At 57.9% G+C, this 25,194-nt stretch overlaps 1 protein-coding gene across 1 annotated transcript; it reads left to right on the top strand.

Moving 5' to 3' along the window:
* On the top strand, positions 1-24,696 carry GRIN2D (glutamate ionotropic receptor NMDA type subunit 2D). Its single transcript, XM_075070521.1, has 14 exons — positions 1-92; positions 10,770-11,200; positions 13,473-14,065; positions 14,687-14,801; positions 15,643-15,854; positions 16,271-16,439; positions 16,961-17,114; positions 17,316-17,441; positions 17,578-17,807; positions 21,202-21,362; positions 21,711-21,898; positions 22,028-22,260; positions 23,185-23,514; positions 24,063-24,696. Exons 2-14 carry the CDS (start codon positions 10,793-10,795, stop codon positions 24,693-24,695), a joined length of 3,552 nt encoding a protein of 1,183 aa, XP_074926622.1. The 5' UTR covers positions 1-92; positions 10,770-10,792; the 3' UTR covers position 24,696.
* The last annotated feature ends 498 nt before the right edge of the window (positions 24,697-25,194 follow it).

Below are 25,194 nucleotides of genomic sequence, written 5' to 3'. Positions count from 1 at the left end.
CTGGTGTCGCTCCGGATTTTGCACGGCTCCGGCTCTGCTGCAGAGGTTTCTGAGCTCCCAGCCCTGCTGTGCAACGGAGGTGTCATGAAAAGGTAAGAGGCTTCCCCTTTCTTCCTGGGCTAGGACTGGAACACACTCACACCCCCAGACTCTCTGACAAACACACACAAACACACACACACAAACTGACAAACACACACACCCTGACACACACACACCCTGGCACCCTGACACACACCCTGACCCAAACACACACCCTGACACACACACACACCCTGACAGACAGACACACACACACACACTGACCCTGACACATGCACAGACACCCTGACGCACACAGGCAGACCCTCTGACACACACACAGGCACCCTGACACACAGAGACACACAAATAGACACCCTGACCCTGACACAGACACAAACACTCTGACACACAGACACATATCAAAACACAGAGACACCCTGACACAGACACCCTGATGCACACTCACACAAATAGATACCCTGACCCAAACAGACGCACACTCAGACACCCTCACACACACGCATACAGAGGTTATTATGCAGGTGCAGTAGGCACAGACAGATTTTGCATTTCTGGGCTGTGTGAGTGGCTTGTGGCTGTGCAGAGGCCATTTGGCTGTCAAGCAGCAGAGAGAATTTCTCTTTAATTATCTATTTATCCATCCCCAGACACAGCCCCTATCTATCTATCTATCTATTCCCTTCCACCCTATTTATCTATCTATCTATCTATCTATCCCCATCCACCCTATCTATCTATCTGTCTCCATCACCCCCTTTATCTATCTATCTATCTATCCCCAGCCACCCCCTCTATCTATCTATCCCCAGCCACCCCCTCTATCTATTTATCTATCTATCTATTCCCATTCACCCCATTCTAATCTATCTATCTCACAAATCTCCCCCCACCCTCGCCCAAGCCGCAGATTTTCTAGCTGTTTCCCCCCCAGCAATATGACTTGTCCCCATTCTCTGGGGCTGATCCCTATTTCCACCAGGGGCATTTGAGTTCCCCAGTGGAGCAGGAATCGGGGCATCTCGGTCACCTTTCCCAAAACGCCTCTCTGAAGGGCAGACGGCCTCTGGCGCCGTTACCCCCTACCCCTGAGGCTGACGCTTTGGGGAGCTGAAGATCACAGCATTCCCTCAGTCCCTGTCACCTGTTCCTCGTGAGACAGGCACTATTTTAGTTCTTGGCATTTCACCCACCTTCTTCCCATACATGACTGGTCCATATACCGCCAGTGGTGCTTGTATCCTGTCCAGAGCAGAGCTGGGAAGCAGCCCAGCAGGAAGCATAGCCAACCCAAGGTGCAGTGCATGGGTGAGGCAGACAAAGAGGGCTTCCTTTAGGTCCGGACGCTGGTCCATATATGCGCTCTAGTCCGTAGAGGCAGTTGTTATATAGGTAAGCTGCCTCTTGTCTGTAGGAGAAGGTGGAACCTGTCATTAGGTGATCCCTTGAGGATCTCTGAGATAGGTTGGATGAAACTGGTCCATATAACTGGTCTCTACAGTGGGAGGTTGAATGGTCCCATATAAGCAGTCTCTATACTAGAAGGGACTCCAGCAAGATTGAGTTGTCCATATAAGTGGTCTCTATACTATAGGGGAGCACAGTGAGGGTGAAGTGATCTCTATGATCCCTAGTCTCTATGTGAGTGAGGGGCTTTGTGAGGGTGGAGTGGTCCATATAACTGGTCTCTATACATGAGGGAACTGTGAAGGTCTGTATGAACAGTCCATATAACCAGTATCTCTGAGTGATGGGGTCTGTGCAGGTGGAACAGTCCGTATGAGTGGTCCATATAACCAGCATCTATGCAAGGGAGAGGTTTCATGAGGGCAGAGTGATCTCTATACAAGGGGAGGCTCTGTGGGAGTGAAGCAGTCCATATAAGTGGTCCATATAACCAATCTCTATGCTAGAGAGGTTTGTGTTCGATGTCTGGCATTGGATAGCCAGTGTGTATGGGGAAGCAGTCTCTGTGTAAGGGCTTGGATGGAGCGGTCTGTATGAGCAGTCTGTATAACCAGTCTCTATGTAGGGGTGGACTTTGTGTGGATGGAATGGTCCATATAACCAGTCTCTATACAAGGGGTATTGGGGGGGTGGAGCAGTGTGTATGAACAATCCATATAACCGCTGTCTATGTGTGATGGGGGTTTATGGGGTGGATCGGTCCATGTGCGTGGTCCATTGAACCAGTCGCTATGCTAGAGGGGTATATGTTGGGCATTTGGCAAAGGATAGATTGTCTGTACAGATAGAGAGTCTCTATGCAAGGGCTTGGATAGAGCAGTGTGTATGAACAGTCTATATAATCAGTCTCTATGCAAGAGGGGGTTCTGTGGGTGTGAAGGAGTCTGTTGGAGTGGTCCATATAACCAGTCTCTATGAGACAGGGGCCTCTGCGGGGTGGAGTCGTCCATCGGACTGGTCCATTGACCGGTCGCTATGCTAGAGAGGTTTGTGTTGGGTGCCTGGCATTGGGTCGGGTAGCCAGTCCATATAGACTTGCGGTTGTTACACAAGAGGTTGGCGGCTCAGTGGAGGCAGGGTGGTCCATATAACTGGTCATTATAGAAAGGTGTACCCGGACAGGGTGCAGCAGGACGAAATAGGAGCGATTTCTCAACTGGTCATTGTAATAATCACCACTTGTGATGGTGAAAGGAGAAATGTGTCAGTCCCTTCAGGGAGCTGGCACTCTCCCTGTTCTGCAGTGAGAGAAACTGAGGCACACAGAATGGAAGGGTCTCATTTGAGGGAGCTGGCATTTGAACCCAGGAGTCCTGAAGCCCACCCCATCCCCCGCTTCAACCACTCTACATCCACTCCCCTCCCAGAATCTGCCCCCACATCCCTCTGCTCCCCTTCCCCTGGAGGCATCTTTCTTTCTGTTACACAGTCTGGAGTGATTCACGGCCATGCATACGCACCTCCAGGCAGACTGTCAAGAAACAGAGCACGGGCCCCAAACTGGTTGTGAGTGTTGTAATCCAATTGTGCCAGACACGTATCCCGTGTGAACACCTCAGGCCCAACCACAGCCTTAACACGGAGTCACCGGCAGTGCCGCTGGGCGCGCCTGTCCGTCTTGCCATCCCCGCGAGCCCGCCCTTGTGACAGATGGTCCTTTACGCCAAAACTCGCAGCAATATTCAGGTTGCTCCTGATCCCCAAGGCCTGATCACTTACCCCAGGTCAATCGCGCCTGAGATCTCACAGCAATGACAAGGCCTGTAGCCAATCCTGGAATAAACTAACTAAAGATTGGTTCGTTAGGGGAAACAAATAGAGCAACTGACAAGGTTAAAGCAGGCGAACACACTCATACACATGCACACTCACACACACATGCACACACAGCTAACTAAAGATTGATTCACTAGGGGAGAGAAACTGACAAGGTGAACACACACTCACACTCACACACAAATGAGATACCGTCTTAGGTAGAGGTGACAGAACAGGGGGCCTGGCCTCATCACTTTTTATCAGGACGAGCGATGGGGGATGAGGGGGCAGAGAGGAGCGAGCGAGGGGCGGGGTCTTGAGGGGAAGAGATGGTGCTGGGGCATGGCCTTGTAGAGAAGGGGCGGTGCAGGGGCAGGGCCTTAGGGGAAGGGGCAGGACCGGGGCCGGGGCCATGGTTCAGGTGCTGGTGGCCCACCCTCGTTTAGGAAGGTTCCCCTGCTCCTGTTCTTTGGATCCAGGACAGTAGCTGTTCAGATGTGCAAGCTCTGTATGTCCTTGAGGACTAACCCAAGCCAGTTACCTTGGGGATCCCTTGCTTATGCTTAGAAATACGGCACAGTTTTCTTCTGCACAGGGATTTTTATTCCCTCCCCCCGGAGTTCAGAGCTGTGATGGGACATCCCCTCTTTGTGGGCATCAGGGGAGCCCTCACCAAAGTCTTTTGTCCCCTGATGTTCCACAACGGTTTGTCTGGTGTCTGCCGGCCTTCTTGTGCCGGGCAGTAGCCAATGCCTTATGGGGTGGACTGGAATTTCTCTCCTGACTTGGGGATGAGGGGGTCCCAGTTTCAGAGCAAACAGGGTTAGAGTTGCAGAGCAAATATTTTAAATATTACCTGGGAAGGAGGGACACAGGTGTGATAAGTCAGATTAAGGCAGGCAGCAATTTACAAGCATTTCGTATTAAATCTGACGCCTGTTTTACCACTGGTAACGCACCAGTGAGCCAGGCTGGTTTCCAGTGACACATTTGTCAGTGTTCAGTGAGGCGAGCTGGCACCTCCTCTGCCAGTGTCACACTTCCTTGCTTCATGCCAACTGGCAGCACTCCATGCCCCCCTCCCAGCAAATCTCCAGTCCCATCCTCTGAGCTCACCTCCTTTCTGGGGCACCTGGACTCCTGGGTCCTATGACCTCCCCCTGCTCAAAGTTACCCCCCTTCTTCTCAGACACCCACCCAGACTCCTGGGTCCTATCCTCAGAGATCACCCCTGGCCTGGTGCACCTGGATTTCTGGGTCCCCATCAACGCCAAGGTCTCCTCAGCTTCCCCTTCTGAAACCCCAGGACTCCTGGGTCCTCCAACCCCCTGCCTATGCCTACCCCAATGTCTGGGAGACACAGGGCTAGTGTGGGGGGAGACTGTCCCCCTTCCAAATTGCTCCCAGAAACAGACATTCATGCACAGTCAGAGCACACAGATATCTTGGCACAAGCCAATCTCTGAGACAGGCACAGATGCACAGTCAGAGCCAGCCCTTGTCTCCCAACCCCCAGCAAGAAAATTCCCAGAGACAGGCACAGGCACAGCTGAAGCCCACACGTCCCTCAAAATGAGATACCAGGGACTTGTGCACATACAGTCGGACTCTATGTACCCCCCCTCAGAAGTGGAATTCAGAAACAGACAGACATGCACACCCAGTCAGACGCAGAGCCCAGAGACAGGCAGTCTCACATAATCAACAGGCAGTCACACACATACAGTCAAACACAGAAGCCAGAGACAGATGATAACACACACATAGTCAGATGCAGAGCCCAGAGACAGGCAGTCACACATGCACACACAGTCAACAAGCAGTCACACAAACACAGAGCCCAGAGACAGATGGTAATGCACACACAGTCAGATGCAAGGCCCAGAGACAGGCAGTCTCTCTCTCTCTCTCTCACACACACACACACACACTCAACAGGCAGCAGTCACACATGCACAGTTGGGTCTGAGCCCACTGGCATTTGAACTATGGGCCCTGAACTGGGCTTTACGGTTTCTGTCCCGGGGCAGGACATTGAACCCCATGGCTGGCTGTATTATGTCCAAGTTGGCCTGTCACCTGGAGTGAACAGAACAGCCGTTCCCTTCCTCATGGCGTGGCCTTCCCACAAGGGTCCTGCTGTCACATGGGAGTAGTGTGAATTTCACATGGCAAAGAGATTTTGGCATGTTCCAACCAGCTGATATCAGTTGGAGGAGCCACTTGTAGCTAGGGACAGAATCTGTGTGCAGATTACAACGCGTCCGCACACAGGGCCAATGCAGGATGTAGTTGACATCCCACCCAATATACTCTGCATGTCACAATTCTGCCAGTAGTGTTACACTCGTGTGCAGAGAGCGTGTCTTGAGAAATGTAACTACATATGCTCTGAAGGACACACACATGTTCAGACTGTACCTCCACACCCTCATAAATATGCTGTACTTACAGACTGGCATGCTATAGGTCAGTGGTCCCCAACGCGGTGCCCGCGGGCGCCATGGCGCCCACCGGGGCATTTATGTGAGCCCGCCTAGTGCCCAGCAGGGAAGAGAAGCCACGGCCCTGTGCCTGCTGGGGACAGAGAACTCCAGGGCTGCAGACTGACTTGGCAATTAAGTAATTGCCGAATAATTTAATTAATACCTTTTACATGTAAATTTACCCTTTTTCTCTTATGGATTCATATATTATGTAATAGTAAATCTGATGTTTTTCATATTATTTAATGTACAAATACAAAATAAGCCTTGAAAAATTGTTGGCGCCCGCCACACTCTTCTGAAAACATGAATGTGCTACTGGCCACAAAAAGGTTAGGGACCGCTGCTATAGGTGCACACCCTCTCTGACTGTAACCACTCTCTCTCTCTGTCACTCAGACAGTACCTACACACTGTCATAAAAAAACCTTCACACTGGAGCTGCATACACTCATAAATACCCTCTCAGACTGTGCCTACATACTTGCACACTGTAGCTACACCCCCTTCATGCTGTCCTTACACACCTTTCCAGATTGTCCCTATAACCATCCCTACTGTAGGTACACACAATACTCTACTGATAAGTGTATTTTCAGGCTGTATCTACACACTTTAATAGTGTAGGTAGGTACACAACTGTGCACTCTCAGGTGGAAGCCACATAGTTTCACACGGGACCAACACCTACATCCCTTCATACTGTATTTACACCCCAACCTAAACATATTTTCAGACTGTATCCATACACCCACAGATTGGGCCTTTGCATCTGCAACAATGCCTAGTCATGCTGTAACTATATTTTTACATGGTGGTTATACATCCATATAAATACACTCGCAGGCTCCAGAAACACATATACAGTACAGTTATCCATCTTCATGTTGTACCTACACAACATCATAAATCAGCTTTCTTACTGTACTTATACATCTTCAGATTTTCAGACTGTACGTACTCATTCACACTGTATCTACACCTGTGCAGACTAGAACTACACCCCCCAGTCTCCTTTCATGCTGTACCTACAGCAACTTCATTGAGGCAGTCACACTGATCCTACAGCTCATACATAGGACTGTATCTATTCACCATCAAACACCACCACTGCAGACACCTCAGCAACAGGCAGCCTACATCCATCTCTTCACCTATCCCCTTGTCAATCATTCCACCTGTCTCTCTGTTCTGCTACCTGTCTCCTTGTCCATCCCTCCACCTGTCTCTGTTCATCCTTCGTCCTGTCTCTCTGTCCATGCTTCTGTCTGTCCCCTTGTCCATCCCTCTGTCTCTGTCCATGCTTCTGCCCGTCCCCTTGTCTGTCCCTCTGTCTGCACCTCCGCCTGTCTCTCCATCCATCCTGCCACCTGTCTTTCCCATGTCGCCAAGGCCTCCGTCTGCCTGTTTTCCTCTCCCCCCGCAGCTCTCTGGCTCGGTCCACCCCCCCCACCCCCTGCTCTAGTTCCCAGAATAACCTTCTAATAGGTGTTTATGAGAATGTTTCCCCTGCCCTGGTTGAAGCAGAAAGCCTGGCTATTAGCCATTCTGCTATGGCCAAGCTGAAGCAGCTGCAGCGAGCGAGGCCAGCCCTTTGATTGGGATCCAGAAAAGGGGGAGTAGAGGGGAGGGGAGGGGGAGAGAGAGAGAGAGAGCCACCAGAAAAAGTCTCTTTGCTCCCTCACTGCACTAAAGACACAGCCTCTGTCCAGGGCATCCCTTGCTTGGCACAAACACAAGGCCCTTCTGGGGTGAGGTGCAGGGGCTGGGTATATGGGGACCCCTCGCCTGGTGCTGGGACGCGGCCCCTCTGGGGTGGGCATGGGTGCTGGGTATACTGGGACCCTGGGCCTGGCGCTGGGACACAGCCTCTCTAGGGTGGGGTGCAGGGCCTGAGTATCGGGGGACCCCTCGCCTGGCGCTGGGACACAGACCTGTGGGGTGGGGTGCAGGGGCTGGGTATCCGGGGACCCCTCGCCCGGCACGGGGATGCGGCGCCTCTGGGTTGGGGTGCAGGGGCTGGGTATCCAGGGACCCCTCGCCTGGCGCTGGGACATGGCCCCTCTGGGAAGGGATGCAGGGGCTGTGGGTGGGTGGCCGCGTGTCCCAGCACCCCAGGGTCCTGTAGGTTTCCATGTTTCCCTCCAGATGAGACACGAAGCGAGCTGGAGAAGAATGAAAGCAAGCGAGGCCGGCGCAGCGTTGCGGCCCCAGGGGGGGAGAGGAAATCAATACCCTACCAGCAGGCGCAGGAGAGGGGCGGGGGGGCGAGGGGAGGGGGTGAGAGAGCATAGACAGCAGATGAATGAGGGCTCCTGGAGCGGGACTGGCTGGCTGGCTTGATTGGCAGGACTCCTGGGTTCTCTTACCGGCTCTGGGAGGGGAGTGTGCTGGCGTATCTGTATCATAGGGTGTCTGTGTGTGCGTGTGTGTTTTTCTCCATCTGAGCCCTTTGGGCTGTGTGTATCTGGCGGGGTTCAGGTGTAGGCTTCTCAAGGGAGGGGGATGGGTTGGTGAGTATCGTCCAGCATCTTGGAGAGATGCATGTGTACATATATGTGAGCCATGTGTCTGATTGGGGGGCAGGGAAGGGAGGGGGCAGGATACTGGGGTAGATGGGCCTGTGTCTCTGATCAGGGATGGCAGGGACAGGGCAGGATGCCGGGGTAGATGGGCCCATGTCTCCTATCAGGGATGGCAGGGACAGGGCAGGATACCGGGTAGATGGGCCCCTGTTTCCAATCAGAGATGGCAGGGAGGGCGCAGGATGCTGGGTAGATGGGCCTGTGTCTCCAATCAGGGATGGCAGAGACAGGGCAGGATGCTGGGTAGATGGGCCTGTGTCTCTGATCAGGGATGGCAGGGACAGGACGGGATGCCGGGTAGATGGGCCCTTGGTTCCAATCAGAGATGGCAGGGAAGGGGTAGGATACCAGGGGAGATAGGCCCATGTCTCCGATCAGGGATGGCAGGGAGGGGGCAGGATACCGGGGTAGATGGGCCTGTGTCTCCAATCAGGGATGGCAGGGACAAGGCGGGATACCGGGTAGATGGGCCCTTGTCTCCAATCAGGGATGTCAGGGACAAGGCGGGATACCGGGGTAGATGGGCCCGTGTCTCCGATCAGGGATGGCAGGGATAGGGCAGGATACCGGGGTAGATGGGCTGGTGGCTCTGCATAGTGGTGTCGCTGGGGGGGGGGCGGGGGGCGTTAAGCCCGGGGTCTATGGAATCTGTTATCCTTTATGAGCTGTAATTTCCGGAGCTGGCAATCAGTGAAAGTGTTTCTATTCCCGGGCGGATAATCAGGGCGGCAGTTTACTCTGTTAATCAGCACCTTATGTTAGCGCCTTCCCGCCCCCCAGAGCCAGCTGTGGGACAGCAGGAACGTGCTGCTAACCAGACAGCACAGGAGGGGGTGGGGAATGGGAGATGGGTCCTCTCCCATCTAGGGGGCCCTGCCTCCCATCTGGCCCCAGGGCAGGGAGTGGCTGGCTTGGGGAGAGCCAGGGGGGGGAAGAGTGAGACATGGGGCCTTTCTGAGGGGTGGGGGCCACTGAATGTGTGCTGGGGATGAACGTGAAATATTTAGGAGCCTATATAATTTTCACTCAGTTCTGCTGCTGACAAGAATGATCCCCGGACACCTGGGTTCTGCCTTCCTCCTCCACCTGTCCTCACTCCCATAAGGAATCAGAGAGCCACAGATCTGGAACTTACATAGAGGGAGCAACTCGGACCATTAGACCCCTCTCAGAGCCAGGGATAAAACCCAGGCGTCCTGGATTCCAGCCCCCGCCCCAATCACTAGACCCCACTCCCCTCCCAGAGCTGGGGATAGAACCCAGGAGTCCTGGCTCCCGGCAACGTCTCCCCTGAGGTGGATGCTTCTTGGTGTGGGGATGAGGTGTCAGGTTCCCAGCTTGAGCGAGGTGGGAGCCGTATGTGTCTGTGGAGGGGAATGGGGTGGAATTGCGGCGGGGGGGCCTTTGGGAGATGGGGCTAAGCAGGGGAGGGGCTGTCTCTCTTTGCCCCTACGCCCCCCCTCCCCGGCCAATGGGTGGGGCTGGGCTCGCCCTTGCCAGGCTGGGAGCCCGTCCATCAGTGCAGGCCCTGGCTCTGCTGGCAAGGCAGAGAGCAGCCTGCTCCCACCAGGCTCAGGGGTGGGCCGCAGGCCCATCTACCCCAGTGTCCCCTGGATCAGATCCTGGGGCCCATCCAGCCTGCAATCCACTGGGTGGTTGCATCCAGTCACTTAGTAGTAGCTAAAGTAGCCCCCCGTAATGGGGCCTTTCCCCTCTAGGGGGCGCTGGCTCCCATCCGGCCCCAGGACAGGGACTGGCTGGTTCGGGGCTGGGAATGGGGCCTGGGGCCTTTCCCCTCTAGGGGGCGCCAGCTCCCATCTGGCCCCAGGGCAGGGACTGGATGGCTCAGGGGGGCAGGGAATGGGGCACGGGGCCTTTCCCCTCTAGGGGGCGCCAGCTCCCATCTGGCCCCAGGGCAGGGACTGGATGGCTCAGGGGGGCAGGGAATGGGGCACGGGGCCTGTCCCCTCTAGGGGGCGCCAGCTCCCATCTGGCCCCAGGGCAGGGACTGGCTGGCTCAGGGGGGTGGGGAATGGGGCGTGGGGCCTTTCCCCTCTAGGGGGCGCCGGCTCCCACCTGGCCCCAGGGTGGGGGATGCTGTGTAGAGTCATTGAGCCTAGTTCTCTCTCTCTTTCCTTCCTTGTCTCCCCCTCCTTTATCTCGATCCTTCCCTCCCCACCCATCCCCTTTCTTTTATGCTTCCTCTTACTTCCCTTCTCCCTCTCCCCTTCCTGCTGATTCCCCCTCCCCTGCCCATTACCTCCTCCCATGGGGCTCTCCTCTCTCTCATTCCCCTGCTCCCCTCGCCTCATTGCTGCCCTCCCCTATGTCCCCTCCTTCCTCTCCTATGGTGCCTCCTCCCTCGTGTCCCCATGTCCTTCCCCTCTTGCATTGCCCCCTCACCTGGAACCACCCTCCCCCTTCGATGCAGGGGAAGTGCTGAGGCCCTGCGAGATGAGCCTGTCCCCTGGCCCCCCCGCTGCTAGGATGCTCTTTGTGCTGGCTCTGGCCTGCGCCAGCCCCTTCCTGGATCTGCGCCCGGACGGACCGCGCTCGCTCAACGTGGCCATCATCTTCAGCGGCTCGTCCTACACGCCCGAGAGCGCCCGCTTCGCCCCCACTGCCTTCCGCAACTTCTCCATGGAGGTGAACCCTGTCTCAGTGCTGCTTAACGACACCAACCCCCGCAGCCTCATCGTGCGCCTGTGCGACGTTCTCTCCTCCCTGCGCATCCACGGCGTGGTCTTCGAGGACGACACACGCACTGAGGCCGTGGCCCAGATCCTGGACTTCATCTCAGCACAGACCTCAGTGCCCATCATTGGCATCAATGGGGGCTCGGCCATCGTCCTCACACCCAAGGTGAGGGGGTCGCTGGGGTGCAAGCCTGCCCCTATTTAACACACACTTATCCCTGTAATCCCCACCCATATGCCCAACTCAATCCAACTAAGCTCAACTCACCCCACAAAACCACACTCAACCCAACTGTAATCCCGCTCAACTCAACCCAGCTCCAACCCAGCCTGACCACATTCAACCCCAACCAATTCAAACCTGACCACGCTCAACCCAACCCAATGCAACCAATCCCAACCCAACCACACTCAACTCAACCCCATCTCACTCAACTGAATCCAACTCCAACCCAGCCTGACCACACTCAACCCCAACCCAACCCATCCAAACCCAACCACATGTAACCCAACCCCAACACAACCAATCCCAACCTGACCACACTCAACCCAACTCAACCCAACCTGACCACACTCAACACCAAACCAACCCATCCCAAACCAACCCCACTCAACTCAACCTGACCACACTCAACCCCAACCCAACCCATCTGTAGACATGCGGACTCACCCCTGCCGCACGTCCTGCTGGTGACTCTGGGAATTAGCTTTTCCAGCTCCAGTGCGCCCTCTGCAGGCCAGTGATCCACCTGTCCCCTGGCCCCCGTGTTCCTCCCTGGACCCCGGTGCCCTTTTAACTGGGGTGCTGCCCCCAGGCAGTACCCCACCAATCTGGGTCTCCCCTCCCTGGGGAACCCCCAACCCACTATCCCCACTTTGCCTCAGTTTTGGCTACTGCCCAGTCTCCATCTAGCCCCCATTCACTGGGGCAGACTGCAGTATCAGCCACTCATCACAGGCAAAGGGGTTTGGGCCTGCTGCCTTTGCCTACCCCTCTGGCTGCCCCCTGCAACCCCCAGTACCTCTTGGCCTTATGCTAGGCCACAGCCTGGGGCTTTCCAGGCAGGAGCTCCACAGCTCTTCTGCCTTTCCCCAGCTCTGCTCCACTCAGGTACCTTGGGTCTAGCTCCCTGCAGCCAGGTCCTTCTCCCTCTACAGGCAGAGGGAGACTGTTTGCTCCTGGCTTCCCTGGCCTTCTTATAAGGCCCTGTTGCTCAGTTTGGGGCATGGCCCCAGCTGCAGCCACTTCCCCCAATCAGCCAGGGTTTTACTTTGCCCTCTGCAAGGCTTTTCCAACCCCTTCCAGGCTGGAGCGGGTGGTCACCCCGTTACACCATCCCACACCATCCCAAACCACCCTTTGACCGCACTCCTGTCCCTGTTCTTTTAGTAGTTGTCCCCCGTCATCAGTGGGCTTCTGCGGTCTTGTGGGTCCTCCCCTTAGGCTGGGGGGGGATCCTTTAGCAGTGGGCGGGCTTCTGCCCACCCAGTTCCCTGAAACCCAATAGGTACACCATCCCAAACCAACAATACTCAATCCAACCCCAACCCAACCACACTCAGTTCAATCCAACCAAACCCCAACCCAACCCCATTCAACCCATTCCAACCCCAAGCCAACCAGATCACACTTAACGCCAACCCAACACAACTACACTCAACCCATCCCAATCCCACCTCAAACCAACCTCAATCCAACTGAATTCATTCACAGTCAACCCAACTGCAACTCAGCTTGACTCATTATCTTGACCCAAACTTCAGTGCCCAATGTTGGTCTCAACAGGGGCTCAGCCATCATGCTCTCATCCAAGGGGAGGGGGTTGCCAGGCCCCACACCTATACCTGTATGCCCCCACACTCATTACACACCTCACCCGTATCTCCTGACTCCAACCTAACCCTAACTCAACCCACTGCATGCAACAAAACCACCCTAACCCAACCCAACATACCCAATGCAACATAACACAGCCCATCCCAACATAATGGAAAACAACATACCCATCCATTCCTGACCCAACCCAACCCAACCCACCCAGCCCAATGCAACCCAAACCAATCAATATAACCCAACCCAACTCTATACACTCAGTTTAACCCAGTGCAGCCTATCATCTCAGCTCACACCTCCAGGCCCCTGTGCCCACTATTGGCAGTGTAGGTGTCAGGTTTGGACAGAGACACATGAGCGGACCCATGGAGGGGTAGGGAGAAGCCCAGGTGTGGAATTTTACAGAGGCTGTGGTTCAGGTTTGAGATGTATCAACAGAGCTGCAGGAGGAGGGCAGCCCAGGGTTAGGCAAGCAGGAGCCTGCGGGTCAGGACTGAGGGGCATTGGCAGAGTTGGGAGGAGGAATCCCACGGCTGGGATGATAGGAGGCTGCAGATCAGGATTGAGGAGCAGCCCCTGATTTCCCCATTTTCTCCCTGTCCAGGAGAAAGGCTCCACCTTTCTGCAGCTGGGCTCATCGACGGAGCAACAACTGCAGGTGATGTTCGAGGTGCTGGAGGAGTACGACTGGACGGCCTTCGCTGTCATCACCACGCTCTTCCCCGGCTACGAGGACTTTGTGGATTATATCGAAGTGCTGACTGACAGCAGCTTCATTGGCTGGGAACACCGGGGCGTCCTGACCCTCAACCTGACCGATGACCCTGATGGCTCCCGGCTCAAGCGCCAGCTGCGGGAGATCCCTGCCCAGATCCGCCTGCTCTACTGCTCCCGCGAGGAGGCAGAGAGCATCTTCCAGGCAGCACGGGACGCCGGCCTCACCGGACCTGGGTATATCTGGTTCATGGTGGGCACGAACCTGGGTGGCACTGACTACATGCCTGAGCACCTGCCCGTCGGCCTCTTCACAGTGTTGTCGGCCGGCTGGCGGGACGACCTGCACCACCGCGTCCAGAATGGGGTGGCCATCATTGCCAAGGGTGCCGAGGCACTTGCCAGGGACTACGGCTTCATTCCCGAGTTCAACAACGACTGCCGGGCACCCAACCTTAGCCAGATCCATGAGAACCTCCACCGGTGAGTTGAGGGAGGCGGGGGACAGAGTGAGGGATGGAAAGTTGTGAGAATGTGGTGCCCATCAATGCAATCCCAACTCAATGAGGACGGCTACCTCATCAACCCATTGCTGGTCGTCATCTCCCTCAACAGAACCAAGTCAGAGGGATGGGTGGGCAGATCTATGGGTATCTAGTGCCCATCAGTGTAATCCCAACCCAACTCAACCCAGTCCCACCCTGTGCAACCCACCTCAACACCAATCCACCTCAGTCAACCCCAACTCAATATAACCAACCCAACAGCAAATCCACAACAACCTGTAGTGATGAACGTGATGGGGGCAGATGTGCCCATCAGCACAATTCAACCCAACATCAATCCAATTCGCCCCAACCCAGTCCAACCACACTCAGCCCAAACCAACATAACCAACCCAATGGGGGAGGGGACAGATCCATGACAACCTACAATGCCCTGGAGACTGCAGTAGAAGAAGAAATGGGACATGGGGCCTTTCCCTTCTAGGGGGCACTGGCTCCAGGGCAGGGGACTGCCTGGCTTAGTGGGGCAACAAGACAGAGGGGCACCAGCAGAGCTAGGGGGTGCTGGGTCCCCCCCTAACTCTCTCCCCTCCACCAGGTATTTCATGAACATCACATGGGGGCAAAAGGATTTCTCCTTCAATGAGGATGGCTACCTCATCAATCCATCTCTGGTCGTCATCTCCCTCAACAAGGAGCGCACTTGGGAGGTGGTGAGTACCTGACCCTGCCCACCTGTCTGTCCTGCCCTCTACCAAAGGTTTACTCTGCCCACTGCTGGAGCCCCACCCTAGCCCTCTGCCCCACCCCTTACCAGAGCTCCACCCTATATCTATGCCATGCCCCCAGCTCTGTGCTCCTCCCCCTAACAATGTCTTCCAACCTCCATCTTTCTGTCAAGTGGTTTGGAGGTGGGTTTGGGGTCAAGGTTGGAGGGACAGGTCTGGGGCAGGGGCCGAGTTTGATGGGCAGGTTTCGGCGGTGTCGGTGAGTTTGGAGGGACAAGTTCAGAGGGATTGGGGGTGAGTTTTTGGGGGAAGATTTTGGGTTGAGTTTGGAGGCAGGCCTGGGGGGTGTCAGTGAATTTGGGAGGTGTTGGTGAGTTTGGAGGGACAGGTTCAGGGAGATTGGAGGAAGATTTTGGGGTGAGTTGGGGGCAAGTTTGGGGGGTGTTGGTGAGTTTGGGGGCAGGTTTAGGGTGTTGGTGAGTTTGGAGTGACAGTTTCAGGGAGATGGAGTGAGTTTTGGGGGGAAGACTTTGGGGTGAGTTGGGGGCAAGTTTGGGGGTTGTCTGAGTTGGGAGCAAGTTTGGGAGGTGTTGGTGAGTTTGGAGTGGCAGTTTCAGGAAGATTGGGATGATCTGGGGGAAGGTTTGGGAAGTATAGGGGTGATTTGGGGGGCAGGGTTGAGGAATGTAGGGGGTGAGTTTAGAGGAGAAGGTTTGAGGGGCAAGGGTGACTCTGGGGTGTATCTGGTGATGCTGGGTGAGTTTGGCGGGACCAGGGCTCAGGCCCCAAGCAGGGACCCCCAGTGAAGCACCCCCACCCCGTGCAGGTTGGGAGCTGGGAGCACCAGATCCTACGGATGAAGTACCCCGTCTGGTCACGCTATGGCAAGTTCCTGCAGCCGGTGGATGACGACCAGCACCTGACAGTGGCCACGCTGGAGGAGCGGCCCTTCGTCATCGTCGAGAACATCGACCCAGCCACCGGCACATGCATCCGGGACTCGGTGCCCTGCCGCAACCAGCTGAACCGCACCGACAGGTAACCGTGCTGCGAACTTCCCCACGGCAGTGCCCCCAGCTGGGTGCGCTGCCCAGCGCTGTGAGCTTCCCCTCAGCAGTGCCCCTGGTGAGGAGCTCTGCCCAGTGCTGCGAGCTTCCCCGTGGCAGTACCCCCGGTGCTGCGAGCTTCCCTGTGGCAGTGCCACTGGCGCTGTGAGCTTCCCCGTGGCAGGGCCCCTGGCGAGGAGCTCCACCCAGTGCTGCGAACTTCCCCGTGGCAGTACGCTTGGTGCTGCGAGCTTCTCTGTGGCAGTGCCCCTGGCAAGGAGCTCCACCCAGTGCTGCAAACTTCCCCATGGCAGTGCCCCAGGAGGGGACCTCCGTCCAGTGCTGCGAGCTTCCCCGTAGCTGTGCTCTCTATCTCCATTTCTGATTTGCTTCCCCCGCCCCCTGCAGCCACCCCACAGACCCGCTGCTTTTTGAGAAGAAATGCTGCAAAGGGTTCTGCATCGACATCCTCAAGCGCCTGGCTAAGACTGTGGGCTTCACCTACGACCTCTACCTGGTCACCAACGGCAAGCACGGCAAAAAGATCGACGGGGTCTGGAATGGCATGATTGGGGAGGTGAGACACCTCTGCCCCCCAGCCTCCCTGAGCCGGGGAGAGAACCCAGGAGTCCTGGCTCCCAGCCCCCTCCTTCTAACTGCTAGGCATCACTCCCCTCCCAGAGCCAGGGAGAGAACCCAGGAGTCCTGGCTCCCAGCCCCTTACTCTAACCACTAGGCATCACTCCCCTCCCAGAGCCAGGGAGAGAACCCACGAGTCCTGGCTCCTGGCCCACATAGGTTGATGCCACTTTCCCCCTTCTTCGGGATCCTCAATTTCTCTGCCTCCCTCCAGAAATGCCTGGGCACGTTGGGAGTTTCTTTCAAAGACCCCCTCAGATCTCACCTGGTTGCTTCCCCTCCCCCTCAAATCGTTCTCACAAATATCCTGCTCACTTTGGGGTCCCACCATAGCCCCCATGAACTGCTCAGCTGGGTTACTGGGTACGATGGCCTAGCATTGCATGGGAGAGGGAGAATGTCCCTTTGAAGGCTCTGCCCCACTCGCTGACTGCCTCCTCCCCCTCGGTCTCCCCCTAGGTGTTTTACCTGCGTGCAGACATGGCCATCGGCTCCCTGACTATCAACGAGGAACGCTCCGAGATCATCGACTTCTCCGTGCCCTTCGTCGAGACGGGCATCAGCGTCATGGTCTCACGGAGCAACGGGACCGTCTCGCCCTCCGCCTTCCTAGGTCAGCGCCCGCCGCCACCGTGTGGGGAGCTCCCAGCTACTCTGGCCCCAGCCTCTGCCAGCAAAGGGGGCTGTGGGAAATAGAACCCAGGAGTTCTGGCTCCCAACCCCCACCTTGCTCTAACCACTAGCCCCCACTCCCCTCCCAGAGCCAGGGAGAGAACCCAGGTGTCCAAGGACTGACTGTCCCTTCCCCCCGCAGAGCCCTACAGCCCAGCTGTCTGGGTGATGATGTTCGTCATGTGTCTGACCGTGGTGGCCGTCACCGTCTTCATCTTCGAATACTTCAGCCCCGTGGGTTATAACCGCAGCCTGGCCGCCGGGAAACGTGAGTCCCACCCTCACACCCGCCGCTCTGCCTGGGGACAGCAGGGGGCTGTGGGTCGGGAGTGAAGGGCACCAGTAGGGCTGTGGGGGGGCACAGAGGTGCTGTGTGGGCTGACCCTTCCCATGATGCTTTGCAGGCACGGGGGGCTCCAAGTTCACCATTGGCAAGTCCATCTGGCTGCTCTGGGCTCTGGTCTTCAACAACTCGGTGCCGGTGGAGAACCCCAAGGGCACCACCAGCAAGATCATGGTGCTGATCTGGGCCTTCTTCGCCGTCATCTTCCTCGCCAGCTACACGGCCAACCTGGCCGCCTTCATGATCCAGGAGGAGTACGTGGACACAGTGTCGGGGCTGAGTGACCGCAAGGTGAGGCTCCCCCTTCTGCTGCCTGCCTGATCGCCGTCCCCACAGGCCATCCCACCCCTGCTGCCGGGAGCTGGGTGCAATCAATCCCTGGATGCTGTGAGATCCAGCCTGCGTCGATCCAGGGATCTCGCTGGGGTCAGTACACGCCATGGGTGCAACAGAGCCCGTCTAGAGAGATCCACTCGATCCCTGGATCTCAACAGAGCCAATCCAGCCAGATCGAAACAACCTGCCGGTCTCGCTAGACCACAGGTCCAGTGTGTCCATGGATCTCAGCAGAGCCGATCTAGACTGATCCACATGATCAGTGGATCTCAGCAGAGCCAGTCTCGTGAGATCCAGCCACTTCATAGATCCGATCTAGTTTGTCAGACAGCAGAGCTTGCTAGATAGGGCTGCCTGGGGGGGGCAAGTGGGGCAATTTGCCCCAGGCCCCGGGCTCCGCAGGGGCCCCCAAGAGAATGGCTGAGGCTTCCTCCCTGGCCCCGGACCGACTCCGCCTCCGCCCCTCATCCAGAGCCTCAGTGCATCGAGCGGCGTCCCTGAACGGTGCTGCCGCGGGGCTCAGGCGGGGCCCCTGAGCCCCATCCCACTCAGAGCTGCGTGGCAAGGGGCGGGGGGGCTGTGAGCTCCAGCCTGAGCTCAGCTGCCTCTGCTCGGCCTGGAGCTCGCAGCCTTGCCCCCCTTACCATGGCGCTCTGAGCGGGGAGGGGCTCAGGCCCCGCCGGAGCCATGCTGCAGCTGTCGACAGAAGCTCCTGGATGCGCTGAGGCTCCGGGCGAGGGGGGAGCTGGGGCCGGGAGGGAGGGTTGGCTAAGGGGCAGGAAGGTCAGGGGACAGAGAGGGGGCAGAGGTTGGGGGGGCAGCCAGGGGACAGGGAATGGGGGGGTTCGATTGTGGGCGTTCCGGGGGTCTGTCAGGCCTCAGCTGGGGGTGGTGGTGGATAGGGGTCAGGACAGTCAGGGGACAGGGAGCAGGGGTGGGATCCCGGGGTGGTGTCTCTGGGGGAGGTGAGGGGACAAGGAGCAGGATGGGTAGGGGATTCTGAGGGGGGTGGGCAGTCGGGGGGCAGAAAGTGGGTGGGGATCGGATAGGGGGCAGGGCCAGGCTGTTTGGGAGGCACAGCCTTCCCTACCCTAAAGCTCATTCAGCAGTTTGAGGCTTGCAGAAGAGTCAAGCTTTTAGCTTTTCCATTAGGGCTACCATCCCTTTCACTTCTCAAATGCCAGATTATAGCCTATATTTAATTTCGAGTGGCATGAGGGAGATTCATGTCGGGGGGGGGTAGCTTCATTAAATTAGCCACATGGGAGGGATTTTCCACTGAGAGAGCAATATCCTGCATCCACCTGGCTCCTTCCTCAAACCCTACCATGGAGACCCCCCTTCCCCTGCATTGCCTGAGGCTTCAGAGGTGTGTTAAGTTCAGTGGCTTCTCAAAGAACTTTATCATGGTGGACCCCTTCACATAGCAACCTCTGATGTGCGACCCTCCACATTAATAAATTAAAACACTTTTTTAATTATATTTTAATACTGTTATAGAATGCTGGAGGGCAAAGTGGGTTGAGGTGGAGGCTGACAGCGTCGCGACCCCCAGAATAACCTCGTGACGCCCTGAAGGGGTCCCGCGCCGAGTTTGGAGACCCGGGGTTAATTAAATTTTAGCATGCTTGTGTCCATGCACATGCAATGTGCTATTTTTGCAGCATTTGCAGTTTTGCACAACTTTAGACCATTCCCGATTCTTGGAACAAGGCTCAAATGCTCAGTTCGCGGAAGTATGTACCAAGTCTCGATTACTAAGACAAACCACGTTAACCGTCTCCAGATTTGTGAGGGACCCCATGGAGCCAGTGCTCTAGGAAAAGATAAATGCGTGGAGGTTAGGTCTTTAATGCTATTAGCAGATGGGTAAAGACTGGTGTCACCTGATGCTTCTGTTTGCTCGAGTGGACAGATGGATGGCAGGAGAGATGCACTTGATCATTGCTGTTTAGCATCACCTCTGGGGCCACTTGGATTGGGCACTGTGGAACAGGATACTGGGCTGGGTTGGACTTTTGGGTTCATTTAAGATTAGACATAAACGGTAACACCATACTGGGTCAAATCAAAGTTATGGAGACAGATATAGTCATGGAAGCCGCAGAGTATCCAGAAACCTTGGAAAAATCTGACTTGGATGAGCTCAGGCATTTGTCACAAGCTGAGGTGTGTTCAAAAAGTTTGGATTTTTTTTAAGCGAGTTATTTTTGTCTTTGTTTCTTTAAATAATCAACAACGCAAGCAGCAAATATTTGGCCACACACTTCTGAAACCTCGAAACTATATTGCAGGTTTTGGCAGTTACTAATTTGCAGCTTTTCAAATTAAAACACCGACAACAGTTTGAAGGTAAAGCAGACATTGCTCGTGATTTTTCTGCTTTTTCATACAAAGCCCCTAGCTTTTTGCACTCCAGAAAAAGTTTGTTATGCGAAATATTTGTCCACCCTTTTAATGAGCTTTTAGTCTTTTAGCACTAGCTGATCATGAGAACCAGTGATATCCTGTCAAGAAGTGTCTCTTCAAACATGGTTTGTGCCAAGATAGCAGGCGTGGTCTTATTTTTCCCGAGGGTCGGCCTGTGGTGTGAGCAAGTGGGACAAAGTTTGTGCGCTGGGCCCACAGGGCCCCCACAAGAAATGTATTGTATAGTATTGCATATTTTTTTTAGGATGGGGCCCCTGGAATTGCGTTGCCCAGGCCCCTGTTCCTCTGGGCAGGCCTTGGTCGGAGATCGCCAGTCTAGCCTGATCAGCTGAGACTGATTCGATGGATCATCACAGAGGCAGTTCACTAGATTGCCAGCTGTCCATGGGTCGTAGGATCCAGCTGATCATGGGTTCACCTGGTAGTATCCTGATTATGGCCTTGGGCCCAGCTGATTTCTGTGGTCACGGTTAGTCTTGTTATGGCGCCGGCCAGCTGATTCCGTGTTTCTCGTTGGTAAGCTCCTCTGTATGGCCCGGCCCAGCTGATCCGTGGCTCGTGGTAGATCCTGTATGGCCCGGCCCAGCTGAGCCGTGGCTCGTGGTAGATCCTGTATGGCCCGGCCCAGCTGATCCGTGGCTCACAGTAGATCCTGTATGGCCTGGCCCAGCTGATCCGTGGCTCACGGTAGATCCTGTATGGCCCGGCCCAGCTGAACGCCATAGATACCGTCTAGACAGAGCCAGTTGACCTGTCCCAGCACTTCGAAAGCGCCTCGCTCCTGGGGGAGCAGGGGAACACGGTGGGGATAGAGGGGGCACAAGCCTATTTAGAGAAGTGTTTAGGGGCCACATGTCTCCCGCAAATGCTGGAGGGTGACTGACTCCTGCGGGAGGTAACTCATCGCTGCCCCCCCCAGTTCCAGAAGCCGCAGGACCAGTACCCACCACTCAAGTTTGGCACGGTGCCCAACGGCAGCACGGAGAAGAACATCCGCAGCAACTACCCCGACATGCATACCTACATGATGAAGTACAACCAGCGCAGCGTAGAGGACGCCCTGCAGCACCTCAAGTCGGGGTGAGGGCAGGGCTGGGAGGGGGGGGTGAGGGCAGGAGGAGGAGGCAGGGCTGGAGGGAGGTGGGGCAGGGCCAAGAGGGGGCGGGACTGGAGGGAGATGGGAATAGGACAGGGCCAAAGGAGATGGGACAGCGGTGGAGGGAGGTGGGGCAAGACCCGGAGGGGTCGGGGCCAGAGGGAGATGGGAAGAGGGCGGGGCCATGGGCAGGGGGTGGAGCCGGAGGTGAAGGGTGGGGGGAAATGGGGCAGGGCTGGGGGAGCAGACAGGGTCAGAAGGGTATTACCCTGCCCCACACCTTTTACCCCCATCTCTGAAATGCTGCCGCCACCGCCTCTCCCACCCCTCAGGAAGCTGGACGCCTTCATCTACGACGCGGCCGTGCTGAACTACATGGCGCGTAAGGACGAGGGCTGCAAGCTGGTGACCATCGGCAGTGGGAAGGTCTTCGCCACCACCGGCTATGGCATCGCCCTGCAGAAGGGCTCCCGCTGGAAGCGCCCCATCGACCTGGCCCTGCTGCAGTTCCTGGGCGATGGTATGTGCCGCCCGGACACCTGGGTTCTCTGCCCGCGCTGGGAGGGGAGTAGGGGCTAGTGGTTACAGTAGGGTGGGGGGGTCTGGGCGCCCGGACACCTGGGTCCCATGCCTGCCTGCTGCCTTGCAGACGAGATCGAGATGCTGGAGCGGCTCTGGCTCTCGGGAATCTGCCACAACGACAAGATTGAGGTGATGAGCAGCAAGCTGGACATCGACAACATGGCGGGCGTCTTCTACATGCTGCTGGTGGCCATGGGGCTCAGCCTGCTGGTCTTCGCCTGGGAGCACCTCATCTACTGGAAGCTGCGGCACTGCATGCGCCACACCGGGCGGCTGGACTTCCTGCTGGCCTTCAGCCGGGTGAGGGGCGGCGCTGCCTGTCTGTCCGCGGGCCCCCTCCCTCTGCGTCCCGCCTGCCGGCGCCCCTCCCTCTGCATCCCGCCCCACTCCCTCTGCATCCTGCCCGCTGGTGCCCTTCCCTCTGCGTCCCGCCCGCCGGCCCCCTCCCTCTGCATCCCGCCCCACTCCTTCTGCGTCCTGCCCGCTGGTGCCCTTCCCTCTGCGTCCCGCCTGCCGGTGCCCTCCCTCTGCCTCTGGGCACACCTCTGTCCCCCATCGTCTGCCCACCTCCATCTTCCACCAGCCCTACATCCACCCCCCATCCTTCGTCTGATCCCGTCACCCACCAACCCACAGTGCTCCAGTTGTCCCCCCTCCCTCCAGCCACCCATCCTGGTGTCACTGCAATAACGGTCCACCCTTGCTGCAGCGGTGTCACTTCAATAACAGTACCCCCCTGCTGCAGCGGTGTCACTGTAATAATGGTCCCCCCTTGCTGCAGTGGTGTCACTTCAATAACGGTCCCCCCTTGCTGCAGCGGTGTCACTTCAATAACAGTCCCCCCTTGCTGCAGCAGTGTCACTTCAATAACAGTCCCCCCTTGCTGCAGCAGTGTCACTGTAATAACGGTCCCCCCCTTGCTGCAGCAGTGTCATTTCAATAACAGTCCCCCCTTAGCATACCCTGCAGCGGTGTGGGTGCAATAACAATCCCCCCTTAGCGTGCCCTGCAGCGGTGTTGCTGCAATAATGGTTTCCCTGGATAGCGCTTGCTGCACGGGTGTCACAGCAATAGCACTCCCTTAGCCCAGAGGAGGTGGCGTTAGTGGTTCCCCCATGACACTCTCTGGGGCAGTGTCATGGTTATAGTGCTCCCCCCCCCCGGCCAGAGCAGGTGCATTATCAGTCCCACCCCCACCTCACTTCTTCCCTCCCCCACCTCCAGGGCATGTACAGCTGCTGCACCAGCGAGGACCCCAAGATGCCGGATCATCAGCAGCTGCCCATCCTGAACCACAGCTACCCCCCGCAACGCGGCGGAGCTACGGCCTTGCCCAGCCCCCCCGCCCCGCCCCTGCCCTGCAGCAGCTTCCTCCCCCGGGACCGGCGCATTGTGGAGCGCTGGCGCCATGCCCGCAGCCCCCAACTGCCCTACCAAGGACCTGGTAACCCCCGCCCGCCCCCTCGGAGCCCCCACAAGCGGCCCCGCAGCAGCCACGGTCTCCAAGAACGCCTTCGCACGAGCACGGTCTCGAGTCGAGTCGAGAAGCTCCACGTAGCGGCTGCTGGCTGGGGAAGCCGCGGGTGCGGGGGGCGCGGCTGCGGCAGACGTGGGACCGGCTGGCCGGGCAGGTGGACACGCAGCAAGGGCTGGCTCTCGCTGTCCCGCGGCTCCTCGGGGTGCCGGTAGCGCCGCTCCCGCCCGCAGGAGGGGGCTGCCCCCAGGGTGGGCTGCGCTCATCTTCGTAGGAGAGCCGCGGTGTAGCGTAACGGCCCGGCTCCTGGGCCGGCGGCCGCACTCCGCCTCGCAGGGCCCTTGGCGGTGTTAGCCGCTGCCCAGTCCCCCGCCGCCGTGTTTCTTGGCCGTCTGGCGTCCGGCTCCCGGCCTTGCCCGCCTGGAAACTTTCGTATAGTCCCCGCAGCGACTTCCTCTGCCAGGCAAGGTGCCTGGGTCGGGACCCTCCTTCTCTCGCACGATGGCGAAGTAGGACGGGGGTTCTCCAGACTCGGAGGGGGGGAGAGCGGGCAGGGCCCAGCTTCTTGGCGGGCCCCGCCGGCGGCCCCAGGTGATCCGAGAGCCCCTCAGGCTCGATGGGGCCGTAGAAGCGGTGGAAGCCGTCGGCGAAGCGTTTGGAGCGGGATGGGCCGTGTCCGGAGGCCTCGCCCCCGGCCGGGGCGCCCCCGGCCGACGGGCACAGCTGCTGGTACGCGGCCCCCGATTTCTTCTGCACCTACCCCTCCCGGGAGCCCCCGCTTTTCGCCCCCCACAAGCCTGTGCGCTACTGGTCGGCCGACAAGCTGGCCCCCTGCCGCTCGTGCCACCGGCTCTGCCAGCACTGCGCCAGCCTGGAGCTGCTGCCCCCCCCGACCCCACCCTGCCACAAGGAAGCCCGGGGCTACTTCAGCCGCTCCGAGGAGCGTCTGGAGCGCTGGCTGGACTGGGAACACCGCCTCTGCGGCCCCTATGGCTGCTTGGCGCCCCGGCACCACCACGGCCTCTACCGGCGCTGCCACCACCACCACTCCTGCGAGCTGGGCCTGGCCGGCTCCCTCCTGCACCCCACCTCCCGCAGCCTGGAGGACCTGAGCTCCTGCCACCTTGTGCGCTGCGGCCTGGCCCCCCACCGCCTCGGCTTCTCCCCGCCCGAGTGCCTCCCGCCCCGCCTGAGCCGCAGCGGGGAGCTCTTTGCCCGCCGCGGCTCCGCCCACTTCTCCAGCCTCGAGTCCGAGGTATGACCCAGCCACGGCCGCAGGGGGGCAGGCGACGGAGCTGCGGTGGACCTGCGGGGGACGGGGCCACGGCGGCTGATGCCACGGAGGCCACCGCAGATCCAGGGGGCGGTTTAGCTTCCGCCAGTGCCAAGGATCCACGGCGTAGCGGGGGGAGGGGGCGTCACACGCCACGGTCGGGACGCTGCCACGGGGGGCGGTGCCATGCCTGGTCCCACAGACCCACGGAGAGGCGGAGCCTGCCACGGACCCTGGAGAGAGAAGAGATCCGGCCACTGGAACTGGGACGATGGTGGCCCCCAGCCCCACCCCACAGTGCAGCCAGAGGGGGATGGGCTGGATCCATCCACCAGGGAGCTGGCAGGGGGATGTTATCAGCCACATGGCCACGCTGCCCGCCCCCGCCACCCCCAGCCCTGGCTTGTCTCCAAAGGGCTCTTTCACGGCATCGGGGGGGATACGATCTGGGGCAGCGCGATCACAAAGGTGGGGGCTGGCGTGAAAG

This window comes from Chelonoidis abingdonii, chromosome 11, assembly GCF_003597395.2.
Source record: "Chelonoidis abingdonii isolate Lonesome George chromosome 11, CheloAbing_2.0, whole genome shotgun sequence".
NCBI lineage: Eukaryota > Metazoa > Chordata > Testudines > Testudinidae > Chelonoidis > Chelonoidis abingdonii.
The sequence above is the reverse complement of the archived record's forward strand: the minus strand, read 5'-3'. Positions and strand labels throughout refer to the sequence as shown.

Coding starts and splice junctions, on each gene's coding strand:
- GRIN2D (XM_075070521.1), top strand. CDS start 10,793: ATGAGCCTGTCCCCTGGCCCCCCCGCTGCTAGGATGCTCTTTGTGCTG. Junction 17,442..17,577: donor CAGCCTGGCCGCCGGGAAAC/GTGAGTCCCACC, acceptor GATGCTTTGCAG/GCACGGGGGGCTCCAAGTTC. Junction 23,515..24,062: donor GTCGAGTCGAGAAGCTCCAC/GTAGCGGCTGCT, acceptor ATGGGGCCGTAG/AAGCGGTGGAAGCCGTCGGC.